At 38.3% G+C, this 25426-nt stretch overlaps 1 protein-coding gene across 1 annotated transcript in view; it reads right to left on the reverse strand.

Annotated features, from left to right (window-relative positions):
- LOC138745861 (lysine-specific demethylase 7B-like) overlaps positions 1 to 25426 on the reverse strand; it is a 77695-nt gene that overhangs the window by 45169 nt on the left and 7100 nt on the right. Inside the window, exons 2-6 of the mRNA XM_069903283.1 lie at positions 24983 to 25068; positions 20203 to 20320; positions 10497 to 10657; positions 8808 to 8949; positions 1381 to 1428 (exon numbers count right to left, since the gene is read on the reverse strand). Of these exons, the coding sequence (XP_069759384.1) occupies positions 1381 to 1428; positions 8808 to 8949; positions 10497 to 10657; positions 20203 to 20320; position 24983 (470 nt within the window). The 5' untranslated portion in view covers positions 24984 to 25068. The remainder of the gene's footprint in view (positions 1 to 1380; positions 1429 to 8807; positions 8950 to 10496; positions 10658 to 20202; positions 20321 to 24982; positions 25069 to 25426) is intronic.

Here is a 25426-nt window from a genome sequence, read left to right on the forward strand (position 1 = left end):
TGAACTATATGACTTTAAATATTAATGGAATACATAACCAAATTAAAAGGAAGAAACTACTAAATTTACTGAAAAAGGAAAAAATAGATATAGCATTTGTCCAAGAAACACACTTAACAGAATTGGAGCACAAGAAATTAAAGAGAGATTGGGTAGGACATGTAACAGCAGCATCGTATAATTCAAAAGCAAGAGGAGTGGCTATATTAATTAGCAAAAATGTGCCATTTAAAATAGAAGAGGAAATAATAGATCCAGCAGGGAGATATGTTATGATAAAATGTCAGATATATTCGGAGCTTTGGAATCTACTTAATATATATTCACCTAACGAAGAAGATCAAAAGTTTATGCAAGATATCTTTTTGAAGGTAGCTAATACGCAAGGGAACATACTAATAGGAGGGGATTTCAATCTGAATTTGGATCCAAATATGGATAAAACGGGGAAAAAAATTAACAGGAAGAATAAAGTAACCAAATTTATAATTAAATCAATGCAAGAAATGAAACTTGTGGACATATGGAGGAAACAAAACCCAAAAGAAAAGGAATACTCATACTACTCGACTAGACATAAAACATACTCAAGAATAGACCTATTTTTGTTATCAGCTAGTATGCAGGATAGAGTAAGAAAAACAGAATATAAAGCGAGAATGCTATCGGACCATTCACCCTTAATACTGACAGTAAAGCTAGAGGACATCCCTCCAAGAATGTATAGATGGAGATTAAACCCCATGCTACTTAAAAGACAGGATTTTAGAGAATTTATTGAACGACAAATTAAAATGTACTTTGAAGTAAATACGGAATCAGTGGAAGATAAGTTTATACTATGGGACGCAATGAAAGCATTCATTAGAGGACAAATAATAAGTTATGCAACCAAGATGAAGAAGGACTATAATCAGGAAACAGAGCAGTTGGAAAGGGAAATAGTAAACATTGAAAAAAAATTAGCAATAAAGGAAGATACAACCAAAAGAAGAGAATTGGCGGATAAAAAATTAAAATAAGAAACATTACAAACATATAAGGTGGAGAAGAATATAATGAAGACAAAACAGAAATATTATGAACTAGGTGAAAAAACACACAAAATCTTAGCATGGCAGCTTAAGACAGAGCAAACTAAGAAAATGGTATTGGCAACAAGGAAAAAAGACAAACAAATTACATATAATCCAAAAGAAATTAAGGAAAACTTCAGAGAATTCTATGAACAATTATACCGAACTGAAAACGAAGGGAAAGAAGGGAAAATAGATGAATTTTTGACTAAAATTGAACTACCAAAACTACAAATAGAGGAACAAAATAAATTAACAGAACCATTTGGAACAGTAGAAATACAAGAGATAATAAAAAAATTACCAAATAATAAGACACCAGGAGAGGATGGACTCGACTCCCAATAGAATTCTACAAAACATTTAAAGATCTATTAATACCGCCCCTCCTGGATGTAATCAACCAGATTGATGAGACACAAAACTTACCAGATTCATGTAAAACAGCAATAATTACAGTGATACTAAAACAAGGGAAAGATCCACTCTCACCAGCGTCATATAGACCAATATCTCTGCTAAACACAGATTATAAGATAATAGCTAAACTATTAGCAAACAGATTAGCAGAACAGGTACCGAAAATGGTAAATTTAGACCAAACTGGATTTATCAAAAAAAGACGCACAACAGACAATATTTGTAAATTTATTAACTTAATTCATGCAGTAGAAGGAAATAAAGCACCTGCAGTAGCAGTTGCTTTAGACGCAGAGAAGGCCTTCGACAGAGTAGAATAGAATTACTTGTTCAAAGTATTGCAAAAATTCAGTTTACCGGAGAAGTATATTAATTGGATTAAAGCATTATATAAGGGACCGTTAGCGAAAGTGACAGTAAATGGACATGTATCAAAGCAATTTAACTTAAGCAGGTCAACGCGGCAGGGATGCCCACTATCACCATTATTGTTTGCGCTAGCTATAGAACCACTAGCAGAATCGATAAGAATAGATAATAATATAAAAGGAATAAAAATAAAAGACAGGGAATATAAAATCAGTCTATTTGCGGATGATGTGATAGTGTACTTAACAGAACCAGAACTATCAATAAAAGAACTATATAAGAAATTGAAGGAATATGGAGAAGTGTCGGGATACAAGATAAACGTAAATAAAAGTGAAGCAATGCCTATGAATAACGCGGATTTCTCAAAATTTAAGAAGGAATCACCATTTAGATGGCAAATGCAAGCAATAAGATACCTAGGTGTACAAATAAACAAAAATCTAGGCCAATTATATAAACTCAATTACAATCCACTAATGAAAAAATTACAGGACGATTTAGAGCATTGGAAAGAGCTACCACTAACACTGATAGGAAGGATAAACTGTATTAAAATGAACATTTTTCCAAGGATACTATACTTATTTCAGGCATTGCCAATACAACTGACAGAAAAATTCTTCAAAGAGTTAAAGAAAATAATAAGGAAATTTTTATGGAGAGGGGGGAAACCGAGGATAGCACTAGATAAATTAACAGAATGGTATAAACAAGGAGGATTACAATTGCCAAACTTCAAAAATTATTATAGAGCTGCACAATTAAGGTACCTATCAGATTTTTATCAAACAAGGGAAAAACCAGACTGGACGAGATTAGAATTAGATAAAATAGGGGAAAAGATACCTGAACACATATTATATAAATGGGACGAAAAATTGGTACAACATAGAACTTCTCCAGTATTACACCATCTCCTCAATATATGGAAGAAGATTCATGTAGAAAGAAATAAAACAAATTATCAATTACCAAAGCTAATATTGACGCAAAATAAGCTACTCCATTTTACATTAGACAACCTTTCCTTTAGAAAATGGGAAAAAAAAGGGATTAAAAGAATAGAAAATTGTTTTTCAGGAAGTAGATTCTTATCCTTTGAACAAATGAGAGATAAGTACAATATAACTGGAGATACAGCGCTGGCATATTACCAACTGAGATCCTACTTGAAAGATAAATTAGGAAGCAATTTGAGTTTACCAGAGGGAAGTAACCTTGAATATGTGATTACAGATACAATGTTAATCAAAAGATTTATAACAAATATGTATATTAAACTGCAAGAAAAGGAGAATGAGGAAACAAATGGTAAAACTAAACAAAAATGGGAACAAGATTTAAATATAAAGATAAAAAAGGAAGCATGGGAGAAATTATGTTCTGGAACGATGAGAAATACAATAAATACGAGGCTGCGTATGATACAATATAATTGGTTACACAGACTATACATTACACGGCAAAAGTTAAATAAATGGGACCCAACAGTATCTGATAGATGTTTTCGATGTAAAAAAGAAAGGGGAACAACAATTCATGCAATCTGGACATGTGAGAGAGTAGAAAAATTTTGGGATGATCTCAATCAGATATTAAATAAAATAACAGAAAACAATATACCAAAGAATCCAGAGATCTTTCTCCTAAGTAACATAAAAAATAAAGAATTTGGAATTGACTTGGAAGATGCACAAAAAAGATTTGTTAAGATAGCCCTAGCCGTAGCAAAAAAATGTATTATGTCAACCTGGAAATTGGAAGATAATTTGAAAATACAACAATGGTATATAGAAATGAATAAATGTATTCCATTAGAAAAAAATAACATATAGTTTAAGAAATAATATTGAAATATTCGAACAAGTATGGGAGCCTTACATTAAATACAATAGCGAAAACCTACCGGGGACAAACATTACCTAAGTTGATGGAAGGAAAAGGAAAGAAAAGAATGGACTCTGTAGAATTTCTGGTGCATTTTTGTTGAATGACAACATTGTCTGACTGAATTAATGCAACCTAGATTGTATACCTAAAATGGATGAGGGGGGGGGGGGTGGGGGGGTGGCTTGGGAGGAGGGAGGGGGGGGGAGAAAAAGTCACTGTAAATGTGTGAAAAAGAAAAAGTGTATATCATGGCTATTGTGATTTATGGTGTGAAAAATAAAAAATTTTAAAAAAATAAAAAAAAATCAAATTAAAATTAATTAGAGAGACCTGGGCAACATTTGAGCACGGGCTGATAAGTGGCAAGTACCGTTCACATCACCAAAGCGAGGGTATTGATCCTCTCCAAAAATAGAGAGCTCTACTACCTTACCCTCGACTTTCTTTGAGTTGCCCTCATCATCAGTATTCTCGGGGTCACCCACCACTAACTAGAAATTCAACACGACCAGCCAGAAATCCTGTAACTACAGGAGGCACTCAATTCCTGACATGAACCATTTCAATTATTAATTCTCACCCGGTCTAGAAGAATGCAACTCCAACAACACCGGCCACTACCCAGGAAAAAGCAATCCATTTCATAAGCACCCCATTGACCATCTTAAGCATTCATTCTGCCAACACCGTGACACTGAGCACTGTGGAAAAGAAAGCACTATAGCTACACACCTGAACACCTCCAGAAACAACTGTCAAACCTGTCACCTCTACTGGAAAGGACAACAAGCATTTCTCACATTGTTCACTAACCCCTCTGATTTGTGGGGACCACAAGACACATGAGCAGAAGTAGCAAGTCAACCCACGTGAGTTTGCACCTCCATGAATCATGAGCTGATCCATTTTTATATTCAGCCCCACTTCCCAGCCTTCTCACCATAACCTTTGATGCCCTGGCTAATCAAGAACCAATCAATCTCTCCCTTAAATATATCCAACAACCTGGCCTCCACAGCTGCCTGATGCAACAAATTCACCACCCTCTGGCTAAAGAAATTCCTCCACATCTCAGTGGATGCCCGTCAATCTTGAAGTTGCACCCTCTTGTCCACTCCCAACATGGGAAACCATCTTTCCACATCTACTCTGTCCATGCCTTTCAACATTCAAAATGTTTCAGTGAGCTACCCCTCATTCTCCTCAATTCCAACGAGTACTAGCCAAGAGCCATCAAACGTTCCACATATAACCCTTTCATTCCTAGAATCATCCTTGTGAACCTCCTCTGATCCCTCCCTACTGTCAGCACATCCTTTCTTAAATGAGGAGCCCAAAACTGCTCACAATCCTCCAAATGAGGTCTCACCAATGCCTTAACATTACATCCTTGCTCTTGTATTCTATTCCTCTTGAAATGAATTCCAGCATTATATTTGCCTCTTCACCACCAACTCAAATTGAAAGTTTACTTTCAGGGTATCCTCCACGAGGAATCTCAGGTCCCTTTGCAACTGGAAATTTTCAATGTTCTCATCATTTAGAAAATAGTCTGCCTGTTAATTTCTTCTCCCAAAGAAAATGATCATATACTTTCTGACATTGTATTTCATTTGCTGCTTCTCTGCCCAATATCCTCATTTCTCCCCATTTCCTCTGCATTATCTGCTCCTCCATCTACTTTTGATTCATCTGCAAACTTGGCCACAAAGCCATTTATTCCATCATTTAAATAATTGATATATAACATAAAAAGAGGAACACCTCCAGCAACTGATAACAAATCAGAATAGGATCCCTGTATTCTGACTCTCTGCTTCTGTTAATCAGCTCAATTCTGTTTATGCCCAACCCCCATTAGCAAGTTTCCTGTTGTATGATGGGCTCTTATTTTGATAAATAGCCTCATGTGCGGCACCTTATCAAAGTCCCTCTGAGAAAATCCACATAAACAACATCCACTATATCTCTCTTATCCAGCCTGCTTGTCACCCCCTCAAATAATTCCAATAGGTGTGTCAAGCAAGATTTTCCTTTAAGGAAACCATGCTGGCTTTGTCCCATCTTCGCATGTGCCTCCAAGTACTTCATAACCTCATCCTTGACAATCAACTCCAATATCTTCCCACCCACTGATGTCAGGCTAACCAGTCTATAATTTCCTTTCTATTGCCTCCCTCCCTTCTTCTTCCAGTCCTCCAGGACCATGCCAGAATCTATTGATTCCTGAAATATCATTACCAATGCCTCCACAATCTCTACCATTACTTCTTTCAGAACCTGAGGGTGCAATCCATCTGGTCTAGATTTATCCACTCTTAGACCATGCAGCTTTCTGAGCACCTTCTTCCTTGAAAGAATAACTGCACTCACCTGGCACACTGCTAGGAGAAGACTGATGCAAAATGCTCATTTAGTTTGTCTGCCAACTCCTTGTCTCCTGTTATTATTTCTCCAGCACTATTTTCTAGTAGTTCTATATCTACTCTGGTAGTCATGGTGGGGAGCTGGCTGATGGAGGACCTCAGTTTTCTTCAGGCTGACTTCCAGGCCAAACATTTTGGCAGTTTCCGCAAAGCAGGACGTCAAGCGCTGAAGAGCTGGCTCTGAATGGGCAACTAAAGCGGCATCATCTGCAAAGAGTAGTTCACGGACAAGTTTCTCTTGTGTCTTGGTGTGAGCTTGCAGGCGCCTCAGATTGAAGAGACTGCCATCCGTGCGGTACCGGATGTAAACAGCGTCTTCATTGTTGGGGTCTTTCATTTGTTGGGGTCAGCCTGAAGAAAACTGAGGTCCTCCATCAGCCAGCTCCCCACCATGACTACCAGCCCCGCCACATCTCCATCGGACACACAAAACTCAAAACGGTCAACCAGTTTACCTATCTCGGCTGCACCATTTCATCAGATGAAAGGATCGACAATGAGATAGACAACAGACTCGCCAAGGCAAATAGCGCCTTTGGAAGACTACACAAAAGAGTCTGGAAAAACAACCAACTGAAAAACCTCACAAAGATAAGCGTATACAGAGCCGTTGTCATACCCACACTCCTGTTCGGCTCCGAATCATGGGTCCTCTACCGGCACCACCTACGGCTCCTAGAACGCTTCCACCAGCGTTGTCTCCGCTCCATCCTCAACATCCATTGGAGCGCTCACACCCCTAACGTCGAGGTACTCGAGATGGCAGAGGTCGACAGTATCGAGTCCACGCTGCTGAAGATCCAGGTGCGCTGGATGGGTCACGTCTCCAGAATGGAGGACCATCGCCTTCCCAAGATCGTATTATATGGCGAGCTCTCCACTGGCCACCGTGACAGAGGTGCACCAAAGAAAAGGTACAAGGACTGCCTAAAGAAATCTCTTGGTGCCTGCCACATTGACCACCGCCAGTGGGCTGATAACGCCTCAAACCGTGCATCTTGGCGCCTCACAGTTTGGCGGGCAGCAGCCTCCTTTGAAGAAGACCGCAGAGCCCACCTCACTGACAAAAGGCAAAGGAGGAAAAACCCAACACCCAACCCCAACCAACCAATTTTCCCTTGCAACCGCTGCAATCGTGTCTGCCTGTCCCGCATCGGACTGGTCAGCCACAAACGAGCCTGCAGCTGACGTGGACTTTTTACCCCCTCCATAAATCTTCGTCCGCGAAGTCAAGCCAAAGAAAAGAATATCTACTCTGACCTCTCTTTTACACTTTACATACTTGAAAATGCTTTTGTTTCCTCTTTGATATTATTTGTCAGCCCACATTCATACTTCTTCTTTTCCCTCATGTTTTTTTAAGTTGCCTTCTGCAAGTTCTTAAAAACTTCCCAATTCTCATTCTTCCCACTAATTTTTGCTTCCTTGTATACTTTTACCTTGGCTTTGCCTTCCCTTGTCAGCCACAGTTCCATTCAAATATTTCTCCTTTTTGTATGCATTTATCCTGCACCTTCCTCACTTCTGGCAGAAACTCCATCCATTGCTGTTCTGCCATCTTGCTGACTAGTGCCCCCACTCAATCTACTTTTGTCAGTTTCTCCCTCATGCCATTGTAATTCCTGTTATTCCACTGAAATATGGATACGTCTAACTTTAGTGTCTCCTTGTTAAATCTCAAATTGTACTCAATCATAGTAATCACTGGACCCTAATAGTTTCTTTATCCTAGTTCTCGAATTGTCTCTGTGCATTATTCAATCAAGAATAGCCAATCCCCCTAGTGGGCTCATCAGCAAGCAGCTCTAAAAGGCTATTTCATAAGCATTAAACAAACTCTCACAAAATCCAATCCCAACCTGGTTTTCTCATCTACTAGCATGCTAACATTTTCCATGACGACCATAACATTGCCTTTCCGATACGCCTTTTCGATTTGGTGTGTAATTTGTTGTCCACATCTCAGCTATTGTTTGGTCTGCATATAACTGCCAACAGTGTCCTTTTACCCTTGCCAGTTCTTAACTCAACCCTCAACAATTCTAAATCTACTGGTCCGATGTCACCTCTTTCAAATGATTTAATGTTATTCCTTAAAACAGAGCTACACCATCCTCTCTACTTGTCTGCCTATCCTTTCGATACACTGTGTATCCTTAGACGTTCAGCTCCCAATTAATCCATCTTTTAGCCGCGACTTTGTGATGGCCACAACATCATACCTGCAAATCTGTAGCTGTACCACTTTACTTTTTTTGCTGATGTATTTAAAAACAAAACCTTTAGTCCTGTATTTGTTTTTTTTTACTCTGTGCTCCTGTTGCATTGCAACTCATTCCCATGGATGCAATTTTTGCCCTATCTGCCTGAACTTACACACAAAACCCTACCAGCTGTCTCTACTTGTGAGCCAACAACCTCTTCACTTTGGCTTTCACCACCCCCCTCCCCCACCCCCCGTGAATATAGTTTAACCACCTACCTCCCCAACAATATTGGTAAACCTCCCTGCTGTTTGATTTTGCTGACCAATTAGGACTGTTGTGGAGATCATTCAGGAGCAAAGATATCTTACATTGTACACACCAACACATTTACTACAGTTCAGCCATGAGTAACTTACTTTGTATCAGAAAATTCCAAGCTAATAACATTTAATACTTTGGTTCGATCAACAGCAGTGTAATATTCTACGAACTCCTGCAGTTTCATCTTACAATCAGCTTGTCGAGCCACATCAATCACATCGATCACCTTCTCACCACCTTGAAAGAGTAAAAATTTATATTCAGATAAAGTTGAAACCCACATTATACAAAAACGTATCAACTATGGCTTAAAACAATTTTCAAGAACAAACCAGCATAGAGGAATAAAAAATATTCCACTGAAGTTGAGATAAAGGGCAAACAGATCGTGATTAAGAGCTGGGGAGGGGTGATTAAACAGGACAGCAAGGGGAAAGGGAGCTTTTATTCATGAGGCAAACATTGGTGCCAAAGCCAGTATTTATTACCCATGCCCAACTGCCCTTGAGAAGGCAGAGGTGAGCTGTATTTCTGGTGAAGACACTCCCACCAGAGGAATGACAGTTCCAGAATTCAGACCAAATAGAGCATAAGTGAGGTATGCTCCTCGGAACCTACAATGGCCATGTCCGTATGCATCGACTGTCCTCGTCTTTCGCAGAGGGCACAGATTTTAGAGATGTAAATAATTACTGTTCACAAAACACAAATTAAATTAAGAGCACTGTGGTTTAGGAAGACTTTGAAGGTCTTGCAAAAACATCAAGGTTCACCAGAGTAGTACCTGGGATGGCAGTTTTGTCATACAATACGCAGAGTAGGCCCAACTTCTCAAATTTAAGAGAGATCTCACTAACATACAAAATTTAAATTAAATGTGTATAATATATAAAATATATAGGAAAACATATAAACTCCTTAGACAGTGCGGGATTCGAACCCCAGTCCCAATCGCTGGCACTGTAACAGCATTGTGTTAACTACTAATCCAACTTATTCTTATGGAAACCAACAGGTTTTGTGCAACATTGATGTTTCCCCCCACCCCCCTCCCACCAGCTACAATACTTAGAAGCAAGAGTCAAAGTCTGAAAATAAGAAAGTAGCTATTCACAATAGCCAAGAAGAAAGTTCTTCATGGAGCGACTATGAAACTGGAATTCTCGACCCAGAAGGGTTGAGGAGGCTGTCACTCAGTATATTTAAGACAGATTGGCATTGTTTTCAATATTATGGGAGCCAAGAGATAAGAGGTTAGCATAGAAAAGCAAAATATTAACAATAATCTTGCTTGATAAAAGACTAAGAGGTCAAATGACCTCCTTCTGCAAACCAGAGATGAATGCAGTGTTAGGTCAAGAGACTAGAAGATTATGAGATAGATTTGCTGTATTTGCAGTGTGCAAATAAGACTGAAAGAGGGAAAACTTATTGAAACAATTTCCTGGAGAGTAAAGTCGATAGTAAGAGGGCAAAGATTTAATGTGATTGGAGGAACAAGATAAACTTCCCCTCCCAAACACAAATTATATAGAACAAAAATGCAGTGCCTGAGGATAGTGGTGGAAATACAAGCAACGACATGTTCAAAGGAGCAACTAGTTGGAGGAAACCTTTACAAAGCCATGAATGACAAATGTCTGAAAGAGGCTGTAAGAACATATACTCTAAAGATGTTTGTTCTAACCCCTCTTCCAGCCTCTGAAAGACTAAACAGAAAGCATGCAATATTGTTCAACTTCGCTTGTGATTTAATGTTACCAAGCTGTACAACCACCTCTTACCCACATATTCTTCCACATCCCTGACAGAAAAGGTGTTTGAAGGAAGAGCAATTCCAAGTCCATCCGTCTTGGGCACCAGAATGGGAAAATCAAACCCATGCTTTTCCAGGTACTTGTGTGTCAGGTGGGTACCATGCGATTTTATGACAATCTCATCAGCACTAAGAAACAGAAAGATGTTATGGAGTTCACCATCAAGGAAACATTCAAAATTTTCATGAAAGCCCACCAATTAGAATATTTTTCACACTGTGAACCATATCAATCAAAATAAATACAAACGTTTCTCATTAAATCTTCCCTACCCTCCCTCCCTCCCCCCTTCCCACCCCCCTCCAAAAACAATAAATATTCAACATATACAATACAATAAAACAATTAAAAAAATGTCTTCACACAATGAAAAATAAACAAGAAAAACGTGTCATCTACTTTTACACACTGGATCAAGTCGTTTTGTCTTCTTATCATTTTAGGGGGTGGAGGTCCGAGGAAAGCCCTCTCTGTTATGTATGGTTACATACATGTATGTATGTTCAAATAATGTGACATTATTTTTTCCAATGGAATACATTTATTCATTTCCATGTACCATTGCTGTATACTCAGGTTCTCTTTCATTTTCCAAGTTGACATTATACAATTTTTTTGCTACTGCTACGGCTATCATAATAAATCTTTTTTGCGCTTCATCCAATTTGAGGCCTAATTCCTTACTTCTTATATTACTTAGAAGAAAGATCTCTGGATTTTTGGGTACGTTATCTTTTGTGATTTTATTTAATATCTGATTTTGATCTTCCCAAAACCTTTTCACTTTCGTACATGTCCAAATTGCGTGTACTCTTGTTTCCATTTCCTTCTTACAATGAAAACATCTATCTGATAATGTTGGATCCCATTCTTTTAACTTTTGAGGCGTGATATATAACCTGTGTAACCAATTATACTGTATCATGCGTAACCTTGTGTTTATTGTATTCTTCATATTTCCAGAACATAATTTTTCCCATGCTTCATTTTTTATCTTTATGTTTAAATCCTTTTCCCACTTTTGTTTACGTTGAAAGCTTATTTCATAATTTTCCTTATCTTGCAGCTTAATGTACATGTCCGTTATAAATCTTTTAATTATCATTGTGTCTGTAATCACATATTCAAAGCTACTTCCTTCTGGTAATCTCAAACTGCTTCCAAATTTATCCTTTAAATAAGATTTCAGTTGATGATATGCAAACATTGTACCATGAGTTATTCCATATTTGTACTTCAATTGTTCAAATGTTAATAAATTATTTCCCAAAAAACAATTTTCTATTCTTTTGATTCCTTTTCTCTCCCATTCTCTAAAGGAAAGGTTGTCTATTGTAAAAGGGATTGGTGGGTTTTGTATCAATAACAATTTTGGTATTTGGTAATTCATTTTTTTCTTTCAAAGTGGATCTTTTTCCATATATTAAGTAAATGATGAGCTTTTATATTGCACCAGCTTTTCATCGCACTTATAATGTATATGTTCCGGTACCTTCTCCCCTATTTTATCTAGTTCTATCTTAGTCCAATCTGGTTTTTCCCTTGTCTGGAAAAAAATCTGATAAATACCTTAATTGTGCTGCTCTATAATAGTTTAAGTTTGGTAACTGCAAACCACCTTGGTTATACCTCTCTGCCAATTTATCTAATGCTACCCTGTTTCCCCCCTTTCCACAAGAATTTCCTTATTATTCTGTTGAATTCATTAAAGAATTTTTCTGTTAAGGGAATTGATAACAATTGGAATAAGTATTGTGTCCTTGGGAAAACATACATTTTAATGCAATTTACCCTCCCTATTAACGTTAGCGGTAATTCTTTCCAATGTTCTAAGTCTTCCTGTAATTTTTTTATTAGTGGCTGATAATTTAGTTTGTACAAGTGGTTTAAGTTATTATCTAACCTGATCCCCAGGTATCAGATTGCTTGTGTTTGCCATTTAAATGGTGATTCTTTTTAAAATTCTGTATAATCTGTGTTACTCATTGGCATCACTTCACTTTTATTTGCATTGATCTTGTACCCCGATATTTCTCTATACTCCTACAATTTCTTATGTAATTCTTTTATTGATATTTCTGGTTCTGTTAGATATACTATGATGTCATCTGCAAATAAACTGAATTTATACTCCTCCTTTATTTTTATCCCTTTTATTTTATTTTCTGTTCTTATCAACTCTGCCAATGGTTCTATTGCTAAGGTGAACAATGAGAGTATTAATGGACATCCCTGTCTAGTTGACCTACTTAATTTAAATTGGCTCGATACATATCCATTTACTGTTACCTTCGCCAACGGTCCATTATACAATGTTTTAATCCAATTTATATATTTTTCTGGTAGATTGAACCTCAGTAATACTTTAAATAAATAGTTGCACTCTACTCTGTCAAAGGCTTTTTCTGCGTCTAAAGCAACAGCCACTGTTGGCTTCTTATTTCCTTGAACTGCATGAATTAGATTAATAAGTTTACACACATTATCTGCTATTCGTCTTTTCTTAATAAATCCAGTTTGAACTTGTTTTACTATTTTTGGTACACAAATGGCCAATCTGTTGGCTAATAATTTCGCTATTATCTTATCATCTGAGTTAAGTAGAGATATTGGTCTATATGATGCTGGTGTTAATGGATCCTTCCCCCTATTTGGGATTACTGTAATTATTGCTGTCTTACATGAATCTGGCAAGTCTTGTATTTCTTCTATCTGGTTCATTACTTCCAGGAGAGGAGGAATTAATAACACTTTAAATGTTTTATAGAATTCTCTGAGGAATCCATCCTCTCCTGGTGTTTTATTGTTTGGCAGTTTTTTAAATATATCCTGTACTTCCTCTATTTCAAATGGTTTTATCAGTTTGTTTTGTTCCTCTTGCAATTTCGGCAGTTCAATTTTAGCGAAAAACTCTTCTACTTTATCATCTTTCCCCTCATTCTCAGTTTGGTATAATTGTTCATATAAGTCCTTAAGGTTTTCATTAATCTCTATTGGGTTAAATGTAAGTTGTTTGTCCTTTTTCCTTGATGCCAATACAGTTCTTTTAACTTGTTCTGTTTTAAGTTGTCAGGCTAATATTTTATGTGTTTTTTTCTCCCAGTTTGTAATATTTTTGCTTTATTTTCATTATGTTCTTCTCCACCTTGTACGTTTGTAATGTTTCATATTTTATTTTTTGTCCGTCAATTCTCTCTTTTTTGATACATCATCCCTTTTTACTAGTTCCTTTTCTGTACTTACTATCTCCCTTTCCAACTGCTCTATTTCCCGATTATAGTCCTTTTTCATCTTAGTTACATAACTTGTTATCTGCCCTCTAATGAAGGCTTTCATTGCATCCCATAATATAAATTTGTCTTTCACTGATTTCCTGTTTATTTCAAAATATGTTTTAATTTGGCGTTCAATAAACTCTCTAAATTCCTGCCTTTTAAGTAGCATGGAGTTTAAACTTCATCTATCTGTTCTTGGTGGGATGTCCTCCAGTTCTATTGCTAATAACAGGGGTGAATGATCAGATAGTAGTCTAGCTTTATACTCAGTTTTTCTAACTCTCCCTTGAATATGGGCCAACAACAAAAACATATCAATCCTTGATTATGTTTTATGTCTACTCGAATAATATGAATATTCCTTCTCTCTTGGATGCTGACTCCTCCATATATCCACAAATTTTGTTTCCTGCATTGATTTAACCATAAATTTGGTTACTGTATTATTTTTGCTGGTCTTTTGTCCAGTTTTATCCAACATTGGACCCAAATTAAGGTTAAAATCCCCATATATCAATACATTTCCTTGTGTATCTATAATCTTCAAAATAAATCCTGCATAAACTTTTGATCCTCCTTATTAGGTGCATATATATTGAGGAATTTCCAAAATTCTGAGTATATCTGACACTTTATCATTACATTCCTCCCTGATGGATCTATTATTTCCTCCTCTATTTTGATTGGTACATTTTTATTAATTAATATGGCTACACCTCTAGCTTTTGAATTATATGATGCTGCCGCTACATGTCCTACCCAGTCTCTCTTTAATTTATGTTCCACTTCAGTTAGATGCATTTCCTGCATAAATGCTATATCTATTTTTCTCTTTTTTCAGTAAATTTAATAGCCTCTTCCTTTTAATTTGGTTATGTTTTCCATGAATGTTTATAGTCATATAGTTCAACATGGCCATCATATATCTTGTTTACACCTCATTTCCACTTCCTCACCACCTCCATCCCCCTTTTCATCTCTCAGTTTTTGCTTTTTAAACTCAATGTATGACAACACATTTAAAACAAAATACTCCAACAATTCCCACATCCAATATTACCTTAACCCCAAATGCACCCCCCCCCCCCCTCTGAGTTGCCTCTTATCTCTTGCCGGGCAACCACAACTCCCTTTCCATTTGGATTGCGATCTTGTTCTCAAGCGTCAACTGATTTTGCAGTGACGGTTATTCTCTCCCCCTCCCCAACAGAAAACACTTTTTTTTTTACACATATAACAAAGTTCTCCCTTTTTTTCCCCCTTACTTCCTTCCTTCCCTTCTCTTTTCCCTCTTTAGTTCTTTACATACACATTGTTTTTACATCTTTATATATACTTTATTGCCGTTCTTCATTCTTATTACATCTCTTCATTTCTCCTTCTGTCCTGCAAACGCTCTGCAAATTCTTGTACTTCCTCCGGATCCGAGAACAGTCTGTTTTGCTCTCCGGGTTTAAATATTTTAAGCAGAGCTGGATATCTTAACATGAATTTATAATCTTTTTTCCATATGATCGATTTTGCTGTATTAAACTCCTTCCTCTTCTTTAAGAGTTCAAAACTTATGTCTGGGTAAAAGAAATAATTTTTGACCCTTTTATTCCAATGGTTTATTATCTTCTCTAATTTTATTCCTTGCCCGCTCCAGTATATTTTCTCTTGTCGTATATCTCAAAAAATTTACTAAGATGGATCTTGATTTTTGATGTGCCTGTAGTTTCGGAGCTAGTGCTCTGTGTGCCCTTTCTACTTCCATTTCTTCCTGCATTTCTGTCGTTCCCAGGACCTTCGGGATACATTCTTTTATAAATTCCTTCATATCTGTGCCTTCTTCATCTTCCTTCAAGCCCACTATTTTTATGTTGTTTCGCCTACTATAATTTTCCAACATATCAATTTTCTGAGATAACAACTCGTGTCTCTAATTTTTTTGTCACTTTCTTCCAAATTTCCTCTTGTCGTTTCCTTCCATTTCTACAGCCGTTTCTCGTTCTTTCACATTTTCTACTCTTTTCCCTATTTCTGTCATGACTAGTTCTAATCTTTGCATTTTATCTTCTGCTCTTTTCATTTTTCTTTTAATTGCACTAAATTCTAATGACAACCATTCTTTTAATGCTCTCCATTTGTTCTTCAAAAAAAGCTTTATCTATATTCTGTCCATCTGTTTTACCTTCTATTTCTCTGTGAAGATCTTGGTCTTCTTCTTCCTCTTCTTCTGTGTCTGAACCTGTGTTTATGTCTTCTTATCTTCTTTGTATCTGTATCTCTTCTGATTTTCCTGATGAGTTGCTTGTATCACTTTGTCAGGCCTCTTCTTTCTGGGCCTATTGCTGTTGGTCCTCCCATTCAGGGCTGCTCATCTGTCGGGCCTCCTGCTGCTGCTCCTCTTGCCATTCACCCCGTCGACTTCCTTTCTCGCCTGGTACCTCACTCCCTCTTCTGCCGCCTTCCTCATCTTCCAGCTGAGAGCCCTGGTGTCGGACGTCCCTCACCTGGTCATGTCGTGGTTGCCTGCTCCTCAGCTGAGACCCCTCCCATCGGTGTTTTCTTTTACCTTTGATTGAGCACTGCTCATGTGCGACTCCTCGCGCATGCGCAGTTGCACACTTTTGTTTGGCTCAGAGAGCCATTTTTGCAGTCCACCAGTCAGGGAGGGAGGGGGGGGGTAGCAACTCCACAGGGCTGCCACCAACCTCGGAGAATGGACGTTCTTCGCCACCACGGCTCCCTGTTCCTTCCTGCAGGTAAGGTTTCCTTCTTTCTTTGCTGGTGAATTTTCTTCTTTTTTCCCCCCATCTTCTTTCTCTTCTCTTCTCTGCAACTTTATCTTCTATTTTATATTTGTTGAACTTTGTCTTTTCTTGACTTTTTTTCTTTTTTTTTTGGAGAGGACTGGTTTTACCCTACCGGCCACTACTCCATCACATGACTCCTCCCTCAATTAGAATATTTTAAATAGGGTTTCTTTCTTCACAAATGCTACCTGACCTGCTTGAGTATTTTCTGCACGTGTCACATTTTAATTATGGATTCACAAAAGAGTAATGTCCTACTCCAACCACCCGCCAAATCAAATATAGAGCATGGATTCACATTCCCCACACAATTACAGTCTCAGATTTCAGATTTATTGTCAGAGTACATACACAACATCACATACAACCGTGAGAATCCTTTTTCCTGCAGGTGAGGCAGAATTACTACTATTTGGTAGTGCAAAAAAATAAACTGTCCACAGCTTAAACATGGAAGAGATGTTGTTTGCCAGAAGGAATAAAACAGATACTACGAGGATGACTATTTTTTAAGAAGTTAAGAATTGCATAAAAGAGAACAGTATTCAATGGTGTGAAAAATAAAAAATTTAAAAAAAAAGAGAGAACAGTATTCCATTTGAAAACATAGTTGCCCGTGAAGCTGATTGTCCCACTTCAATGGCTGGACAATCAAGATTCATTACATATCTGAAAAATGTTATAGCTTCAATCTTTATTGTTCATCGCGTCATTCATAGGGATATTTCGTGGGATATTTAAATATTTAATTTTCATTTGTCCTAAAGACTGTAAGCTCTATAAAATCACATCCTGATCAACACTGTATATTCTGGCAGCTGTGTGTGGAAAATGACAAACATTTCCAGACACTGCTGTTGCACAGAAGTGAGGTGATTGTCCAAAGGAAATTGTCTTTGTCATTTTATTGCATTCTGGGACATAATGAGAGAAACTCGTATGCAAAGGTGCAATATTTTATCTGGCAGATCTCTCTAACAAACTCAATTTATTCAACAAGACCTCTGATAACAAGGAGGCCATTGTTCTTTCCTTAAAAAGCCTCGTTCATTGGAGCTTTATCAGATATCAAGAATTTTTACAATTTCCAAATCTGAACGTGAACCGAGGCACTGAAGGATGATGACATTACTGTTTGTGTGAAACACCTAAACCAAATACACACAGATCCGCGAGAAAGATTTAATGATGTGTTAAACCTCAATATCCTATGTTGGATATCAGATCCTTTTCGGAACAACCATCAATGTTGATGCAGAAATTCAAGAGAGGTTAGTGCTCTTCAAAATGCATAAATACACGCCTTAAGTTCAATCAGTTTAAAAAAGATTTTTGGGTTAATGGTTATCTGCCAAATAGATTTCCAAAAGTATAGGAAGAGGCCAAAATATTTTTCATTGCCTTTCCCTCAACCACTTAGTTGAATATGGAAAATCCTAGATAAAATAGGGGAGAAGGTACCAGAACAAATATTTCATAAGTGGGATGAAAAACTGGTGCAACATAGAAGTTCACCAGTACTGCACCATCTGCTCTGGTTATATGGTTATAAAATTACCAATGACCAAAATTACTATTGATGCAAAATCAACTAATCCCTTTCACAATAGATAACCTTTCCTTTAGAGAATGGGAGAAAAAATGGATCAAAAGAATAGAAAATTGTTTTTTTGGGAAATAATTTATTATCTTTTGAACAAATGAAGTACAAATATGGAATAACTCACAGTACAATGTTTGCATACCACCAACTGAAAACCTATTTAAAGGACAAATTGGGAAGCAGGCTGAGGTTACCAGAAGGAAGCAGCTTTGAATATGTGATACCAGACACAATGATAATTAAAAGATTTATAACAAACATGTACATCAAGCTGCAAGAGAAAGAGAACGATGAAATAAGCTGTAAACCCAAACGAAAGTGGGAACAAGATCTAAACAAAGATAAAAAATGAAATATGGGAAAAGCTATGCTCCGGAACTATGAGAAATACGATAAACATGAGGTTACGCATGATACAATATAATTGGTTACACGGGCTATATATCACGCCCCAAATGTTAAATAAATTGGACCCAACAGTATCAGATAGATGTTTTTGCTGTAAGGAGGAAACGGGAACAAAAGTACTTGCAATCTGGGCTTGTGAGAAAATGGAAAAGTTTTGGGAAGATCTAAATCAGGTATTAAATAAAATCACAAAAAGCAACATACCAAAAAATCCAGAAATCTTTCTTCTAAGTAATATAAGAAGTAAAGAATTAGGCCTCAAATTGGATGAAGCACAATAAAGATTCCTTAGCTGTAGCAAAAAAATGTATAATGTCAACCTGGAAATCAGAAGAGAGCCTGAGAATTCAGCAATGGTACATGGAAATGAATAAATGTATTCCATTGGAAATAATAACATACAACTTAAAAAATAAAGTCACAGTATTCAAACAAATTTGGGAACCGTACATGGAACACAGACCTCTAGACCCTAAAATGATAGAATGAGAAGAAGACGAAATGAACTGACCCAGTGTGTAAAAGTAGATGACACAGTTTTCTTATTTATTTTCATTGTGTGATGACATTGTTTAATGGGTTTATTGTATGTTGGACGTTTAGTGGGTAGGGAGGGGGGTGGGAAGGAGGGAGGGAAGGGAGGGGGGAAAAGGGGAGAAAATGCCACTGTGTATATTCAAGAGGGAAATGTTTGTGTGTATTTTGATTAATATGGTTCATAGTGTGAAAAATTAAAAAAAATTTAAAAAGAATGTAGAAAATCCTGTAACAAATTTGATATCACAAGAGGTGTTTGACCTCAAAAATCTTGCACAAGAACATCTAGCGCAAAAATCTCACTAAAATTTTCATTTTATAAGAATTACTTTTGGGTTTTTTTTTAAAAAGTTTTTTTATGAAGGCTTCAGATCCACGAGTTTATGCTGAAGATTCCCTGATGATTCATTGCACTCTATGAATCTTTTTAAAAGTTTTTGTAATATGCAGGCTTGTGTTTTCTTGTTTACCTACACACTCAATAAGAACAATTTCCTATTTGTCGGTTTGTTCTGGAATCACAAGCCAGTTGCTAAAGCTCAGAGTCAAAGCCTTGTTTTCTTTTCATCTTGAGTAACAAATATTTTTAATTTTTTTTTTGTGCAGTTGATAAGAGAGAACAGGAGAAACCAACTAAACTTGACTGCTTCACAGGGAAAGGGGGGGCGGGGGGGCATAAACACTGAGCAGAGTCCTCAGGAGGCCACAGCCAAAGAAGATTGGGAATGACTATTCTAAGGTACTCCTGCACGTGTGTATTTGTGAAAGCAGGAACTGAGAAATATATCAACAGAGCTAGGAAAATTCCTCACTTCTATGCCTCATTTCTGCAGGACACACTGGGAGTGCCTAGGCAAAGAACAGGAGAAGACCATTCACAATAAGACTTCACATGTCTTCACTTCGTGCAGTGCCTGCCAAACATCTTTCATGTGTTTTGAAGCAGAATATAGCAGGGACATTCATTTTACTTATTCATCAACATCCAAGCTTTTATCAAACACCCTTCAATTGCTACAAGCACAATAAATGATAAAAGAGGCCTCACATACCTGGGGAAATGCCGGGCTCGGAGGTGCCTGATGAAAACTGGTGTACCTGCCTGTATCAGCTTAACAGAGTCTGTGGACTCAGTGTAATCATGTCGGTGCCAATTCTTCCTTCTCTTCACTGAAAGTCAAAAAGCAGGGCAAACAAATAGCAGACAAAATGTTACTCATGTGCACACAATAAATTAAACATATAAAAGCTGCAGATCCAGTAAATCTAAATGCTGGGAGCACTCAGGTCCGGTCACATTTGTGGAAAGAGAAAGAGTTAATATTTCAAGTCAAAGAGCCTTTATCAGATTGGGAAAGAGAAAATATGCAACTGCAGGAGATGCAACACCTGGTCTTTAAATTGTCACTTACCTTCATCCAAGAAATCAGGTACGGTACCTGATAAGGAAGTTGAGCCTGCTGGGCCTAAACACCTCCCTCTGAAATTGGTTTCTTGACTTCCTGTCAGGAAGACCTCAAGCAGTCCGGATTGATAACAGCACTTCCAAGACCATCACACTGAGCACGGGTTGCGTGCTTAGTCCAGTCCACTGCTGTTCACTCTGCTGACCAGTGACTGTGCTGCTAAACACAGCTCGAATACATCATCAAGTTCACTGACGACAAGACCGTGGTGGGCCTTATTAGTAAGAATGAGGAGTCACCAAACACAGATACGAGGTGCAGTCGCTAACGGACTGCTAGAGATCCAACAACCTGTATTCGAACGTTAATAAACAAAAGAGATGGTTGTCGACTTTTGGAGGCCCTGAGGAGACCGTGCTCCATTAACCATTGACGGCTCCACCATTGAGGTAGTCAAGAGTATCAATTTCCTTGGAGTGCACTTGCCGGAGAATCTCACCTGGACCCTTAACGCCATTGCTAAGAAAGCCCAGCAACTCCTCCATTTGCTGCAAAGTCTGAGGAAACTTCATCTCCCACCCTCCATCTTACTATATTCTACTGAGGATGTATTGAGAGCATCCTTTGCCACTGCATCAACACCTGGTTGGAAGCTGCACCACCTCAGACTGTAAGACCCTTCAGAGGATAGTGAAGCTCTCTTCCTACCACGAAGGACATCTACAACACTTGATGAAGACGAAAGGCAATAAACGTTGTGAAGGGCTCCACACACCCCTCACGTAAACTGTTTTCCCTTCTGCCATCTGGCAGGAGGTACCAAAGCACTCAGGTCCTTGCATCCAGATTAGACAACAGTTTTTTTTTCCCCCAAGTCATCATGCTCCTGAATCCCCAGAATATATGTAGATAGTAGATGTAAATGTCTAAATATTTTAATATTTCATTGTGTTTAACTTCTATTCTAACATATTTATGTAAAGATGCACCATGGTCCTGGAGCAATGCTACCTTGTCTTTACTGTGCGAGCATGGTATGAATAATAAAGAAAGGTGACTTGATCAAACAGTGCTCCTGAAGCAGCAATTCATTGCACTTCAGGTCTTGGGTTTTGTGTCAAGAGTTCAGTATGGGTGTCATCACCAGAAGAACTCAGCTGGTCATTCAGGATCGATAGGAGTCCAAGAAGGGCTCAGCCCTGAAACCTCGGCAATATAGACTTGTCCCCTTAGGTGCTGAATAGACCGGCTGAGCTACTCCAGCACTTTGGTGTTTTTACTACAATCACAGCACCTGCAGCCTGTGGTGTTTCTGTCATTACCAGAGGCATAGAATTAAAAGACCAAAATACAGGAAGGTTTTTTTTTTAACCCAGAGAATATTTAGAATCTGGAATGTACTCCATGAGGTGGTGATGGAGGCAGAGACTCTCACAGCAAGAAAGAAGTGTCTAGCTGAGCACTCAAATCACCAAGACATAGAAGGCTACAGACACACCAGGGTGGGTAAATGGGATTGACATAGACCATAAGCACGGAGTAGGCTGAAGGGTTGGCCTTTGTGCTGTATGACTCTTTTGACATGAATAGCTAGCCCATGAACCCATTCTGGAGATTGAGAAACTGGGGCATATTTGTAATATAGCACTGATTCGACAAGGATGCAGAGTCATGAGATATTTAGCTTGGCATCAGTATGTCTTTTACCATTGAAGGCACATCCAGAGCAGTCATCTAAATCCCAAAGTAGACTAGATACAAGAACAGGGGAATGGGGTGTCTCTCTTCCCTCTCCCACACCAGAAACAAACTTCATATTGCCTCATGCTGTACGATCCAAGATTACACACGACTGGAGTTCACAAATTTGATGCAAAATTTTCCTTCAAAAGTATAACATACATCTCTGAGCTGTGGTCTCTTCCCTCCAAAATTCAAGGTGTCTTTGCCCTTCCCTCCACATATCACTGATATCCTTGAACCCAGACATTGACTTGATTCTCTGCCAAAGTTAAGTGACAGCACTGTGTGATTTTCAGAATCAGAATTTATTGTCATGAACAAGTCATGAAATTTGGTGTTTTGTGGGAGCGTCATAATGCATACATTCATATTATAACCATCATACCACATCACTATAAATAATTTTTAATAAATAAATAGATACATATGGTAGTGCATGTTTGATTCATTGATTATTCAGGAATCTGATGCTAGCGGAGAAGAAACTGTCCTTGTGCCACTCATCTTTAGGCTCCTGTACTTGTACCTCTCAATTTGTTCGTTTTAGATTGGTCACAGTGTTTGAGCTACCGAAAGAAAATAGGAACAGACACCGAGAGCAGTTCAGTCCATCCAGGAATCAAGAACTGCTCAGGGCTCACCTCTTTCTTTCGGCGAAACATCTTGAGACCAATCCTGCTCGCAGCGCCAATTGTCTTGGGTAAACTTATACCTCTCATTTTGTTCATTTTAGATTGGTCACAGTGTTTGAACTACCGAAAGAAAATAGACACACACGCCCTGAACAGTTCTTGATTCCAGGATGGACTTTGTATAATCTGAACTGCTCTCGGTGTGTGTGTCTATTTTCTTTCGGTAGCTCAAACACTGCGACCAATCTAAAACGAACAAAGTAAGAGGTACAAGTTTACCCAAGACAGGCTCCTGTACTTTTTTCTCCTGATGGTAGCAGAGTGAAGAGGACATGGTCTGGGTAGTTGGGGGTCTTTGAGGATAGAGGCTGCTTTTTTAAGACACCGCCTCATGTAGATGTCCTCAATGGAGTGAAATCTGGAACCTGTGAAGTCACAGGTCGAGTTAACAATCCACTGGAGCTTATTCTGGTCCTGAGAGCTGGTGCCTCTGTACCAGGTAGTGATGCAACCAGCCAGAATGCTCTCCATGGTACACCTATAGAAGTTTACAAGAGTTTTCGGTGACATACCTGTGGTGAATCTCTGCTGGGCTGTCAGTCTTCCCTTCGGCTAGCCTTGCCTTACTAACATTGGCTGTGCATTATCTCTACCGTTAAAGACATTCCCCTTGGGTATAACTGTGACTGCAACCCATTGTCTTTCATTATTGTACTATGAGTTTCAGCTAATAAAAGCCATGATTATTGTTTGACTACACTGTCTTTGTCTACTTCATCAACTGGCACTTCAATATCGAATCGCCTCAGACACCTCAAAGTATAGCCACTGGTGAACTTTCTTTGTGATTGCATCAACATTGAGGCTCCAGGACAGATCCTCGGAGATGTTGACACCCAGGAATTTGAAGACCTTGACCCTCTCCACCACTGAGCCCTCGATGAGGACTGGGTCATGTTCCCCTGACTTCCTTCTGAACTCCACAATCATCTTCTTGGTTTTGCTAACGTTGAGCGCAGGGTTGCTGTCGTTACACCATTCTATTCAGCTGATCTATTCCCACTCCTGTACCTTCCTCAGTGCCGTTTGTGATTCTGCCTACAACATTTTTCCTTGCATATTAATTTTATTAAGCTGCTTTTTTGGTCTGCAGCTTGCTTTCAAAATTTTTGTAGTTCCCAAGTTTAAGTTCACCTCCTGCCAGCTCTTGAATTCAGTGGGTCATCTGATACAATTTTCATCACCATCAATAAGATTCCAGCAGCAGAGATGATTTTGCTTTCCCGTCTTCAGCAAAATTTCCAAATGATTATTCCCTTTGTGACACCCTCTTCCATCTCCACCAATTACTCCCATTGGCACAGCATTTAACCATGCAACCACAGGAAGTGTAACAGTCCTTTCATCTCTTCCCTTCCAACCGTTCTGGAACCCAAACAACCCTTCCAGGTTACACAGTGATTCAGCCGCACTTGCTCCAATCAGTACACAGAGGGTCATTCCTTCTAAGTGGGAGAAGCTAAGCACAGATTGGGGGACTGCTTTTGGAATGGTCATTCTGCTTCCAGCTGCCCACCACTTTATTTCACCTTCCACTCCGATCAGCCTGCAGCCACTTTTGCCAAAAATAAACTAAGAAATGTATGCGTCTTTCATCTCAGCACATTGAAAGCAACCAGACTTGACAGCTTCTCTGTCCGAATCACAATTGACCAGTTTGTCTAAGATACTGCCTCTATTTTACATTTGCTATTAGCTCACTCTCCTACTTACCCTGCAACTTTGAATTTCTCTCCTCCTCAGTTTTGAAGAGGGGTCTTCGACCTCGAGCATTAACACTGCATTTTTCTTCATAGATACTGCCTGACCTGATGAGCGCCTCTAGCTTTTTCCATTTTTACTTCAGATTTTCAACAATCTACAGAATTTTAGTTTTCTTTGATTTGCAAAGCTATCTCAAATAAATTTAAAAAAAGAGGAAGGGTAGTAAGTAATCAGCAGAATTTTAACAGTGAGATATTTTCTTGGAAAGGTTCCATCTTTCTACTCACTCAGAGAGGCTCCATGTAAGATGGCACATTTGGGACAATGGTACAGGTCAATGTCGACAGCTTGATGTTCCTCCACTTGTACGCAACTGAAAGAGAAAAGTAATATCTTTATGCATCTGCTGCACAGACTATGAGAGCTAGTGCTAAATCCAGTTACACGACCATTGCAAGGCGAAACTGTTAAATCCCAGACATCCTGTATTAAACAAGTTATATTCATTATACATCTTGTCCCTCAACAATTTGTCAGGAATATTCTCCTAATACACAATTGCATTATAAACACAAGCCCGATTGAAACAATGATGAAAACAGTGGGAATTTACAGAGAGGCGAGAAAGTAGATCAAAAGTTTATTCTTTCCCACTTAGACTCCAAATCGGGAACTGGTTAATGTGAAGGAGGAGATTCAACCCTGGATCGGATTCAGATTTAGGAACAAAC

This window comes from Narcine bancroftii, chromosome 11 (genome assembly GCF_036971445.1).
Source record: "Narcine bancroftii isolate sNarBan1 chromosome 11, sNarBan1.hap1, whole genome shotgun sequence".
Classification (NCBI taxonomy): domain Eukaryota; kingdom Metazoa; phylum Chordata; class Chondrichthyes; order Torpediniformes; family Narcinidae; genus Narcine; species Narcine bancroftii.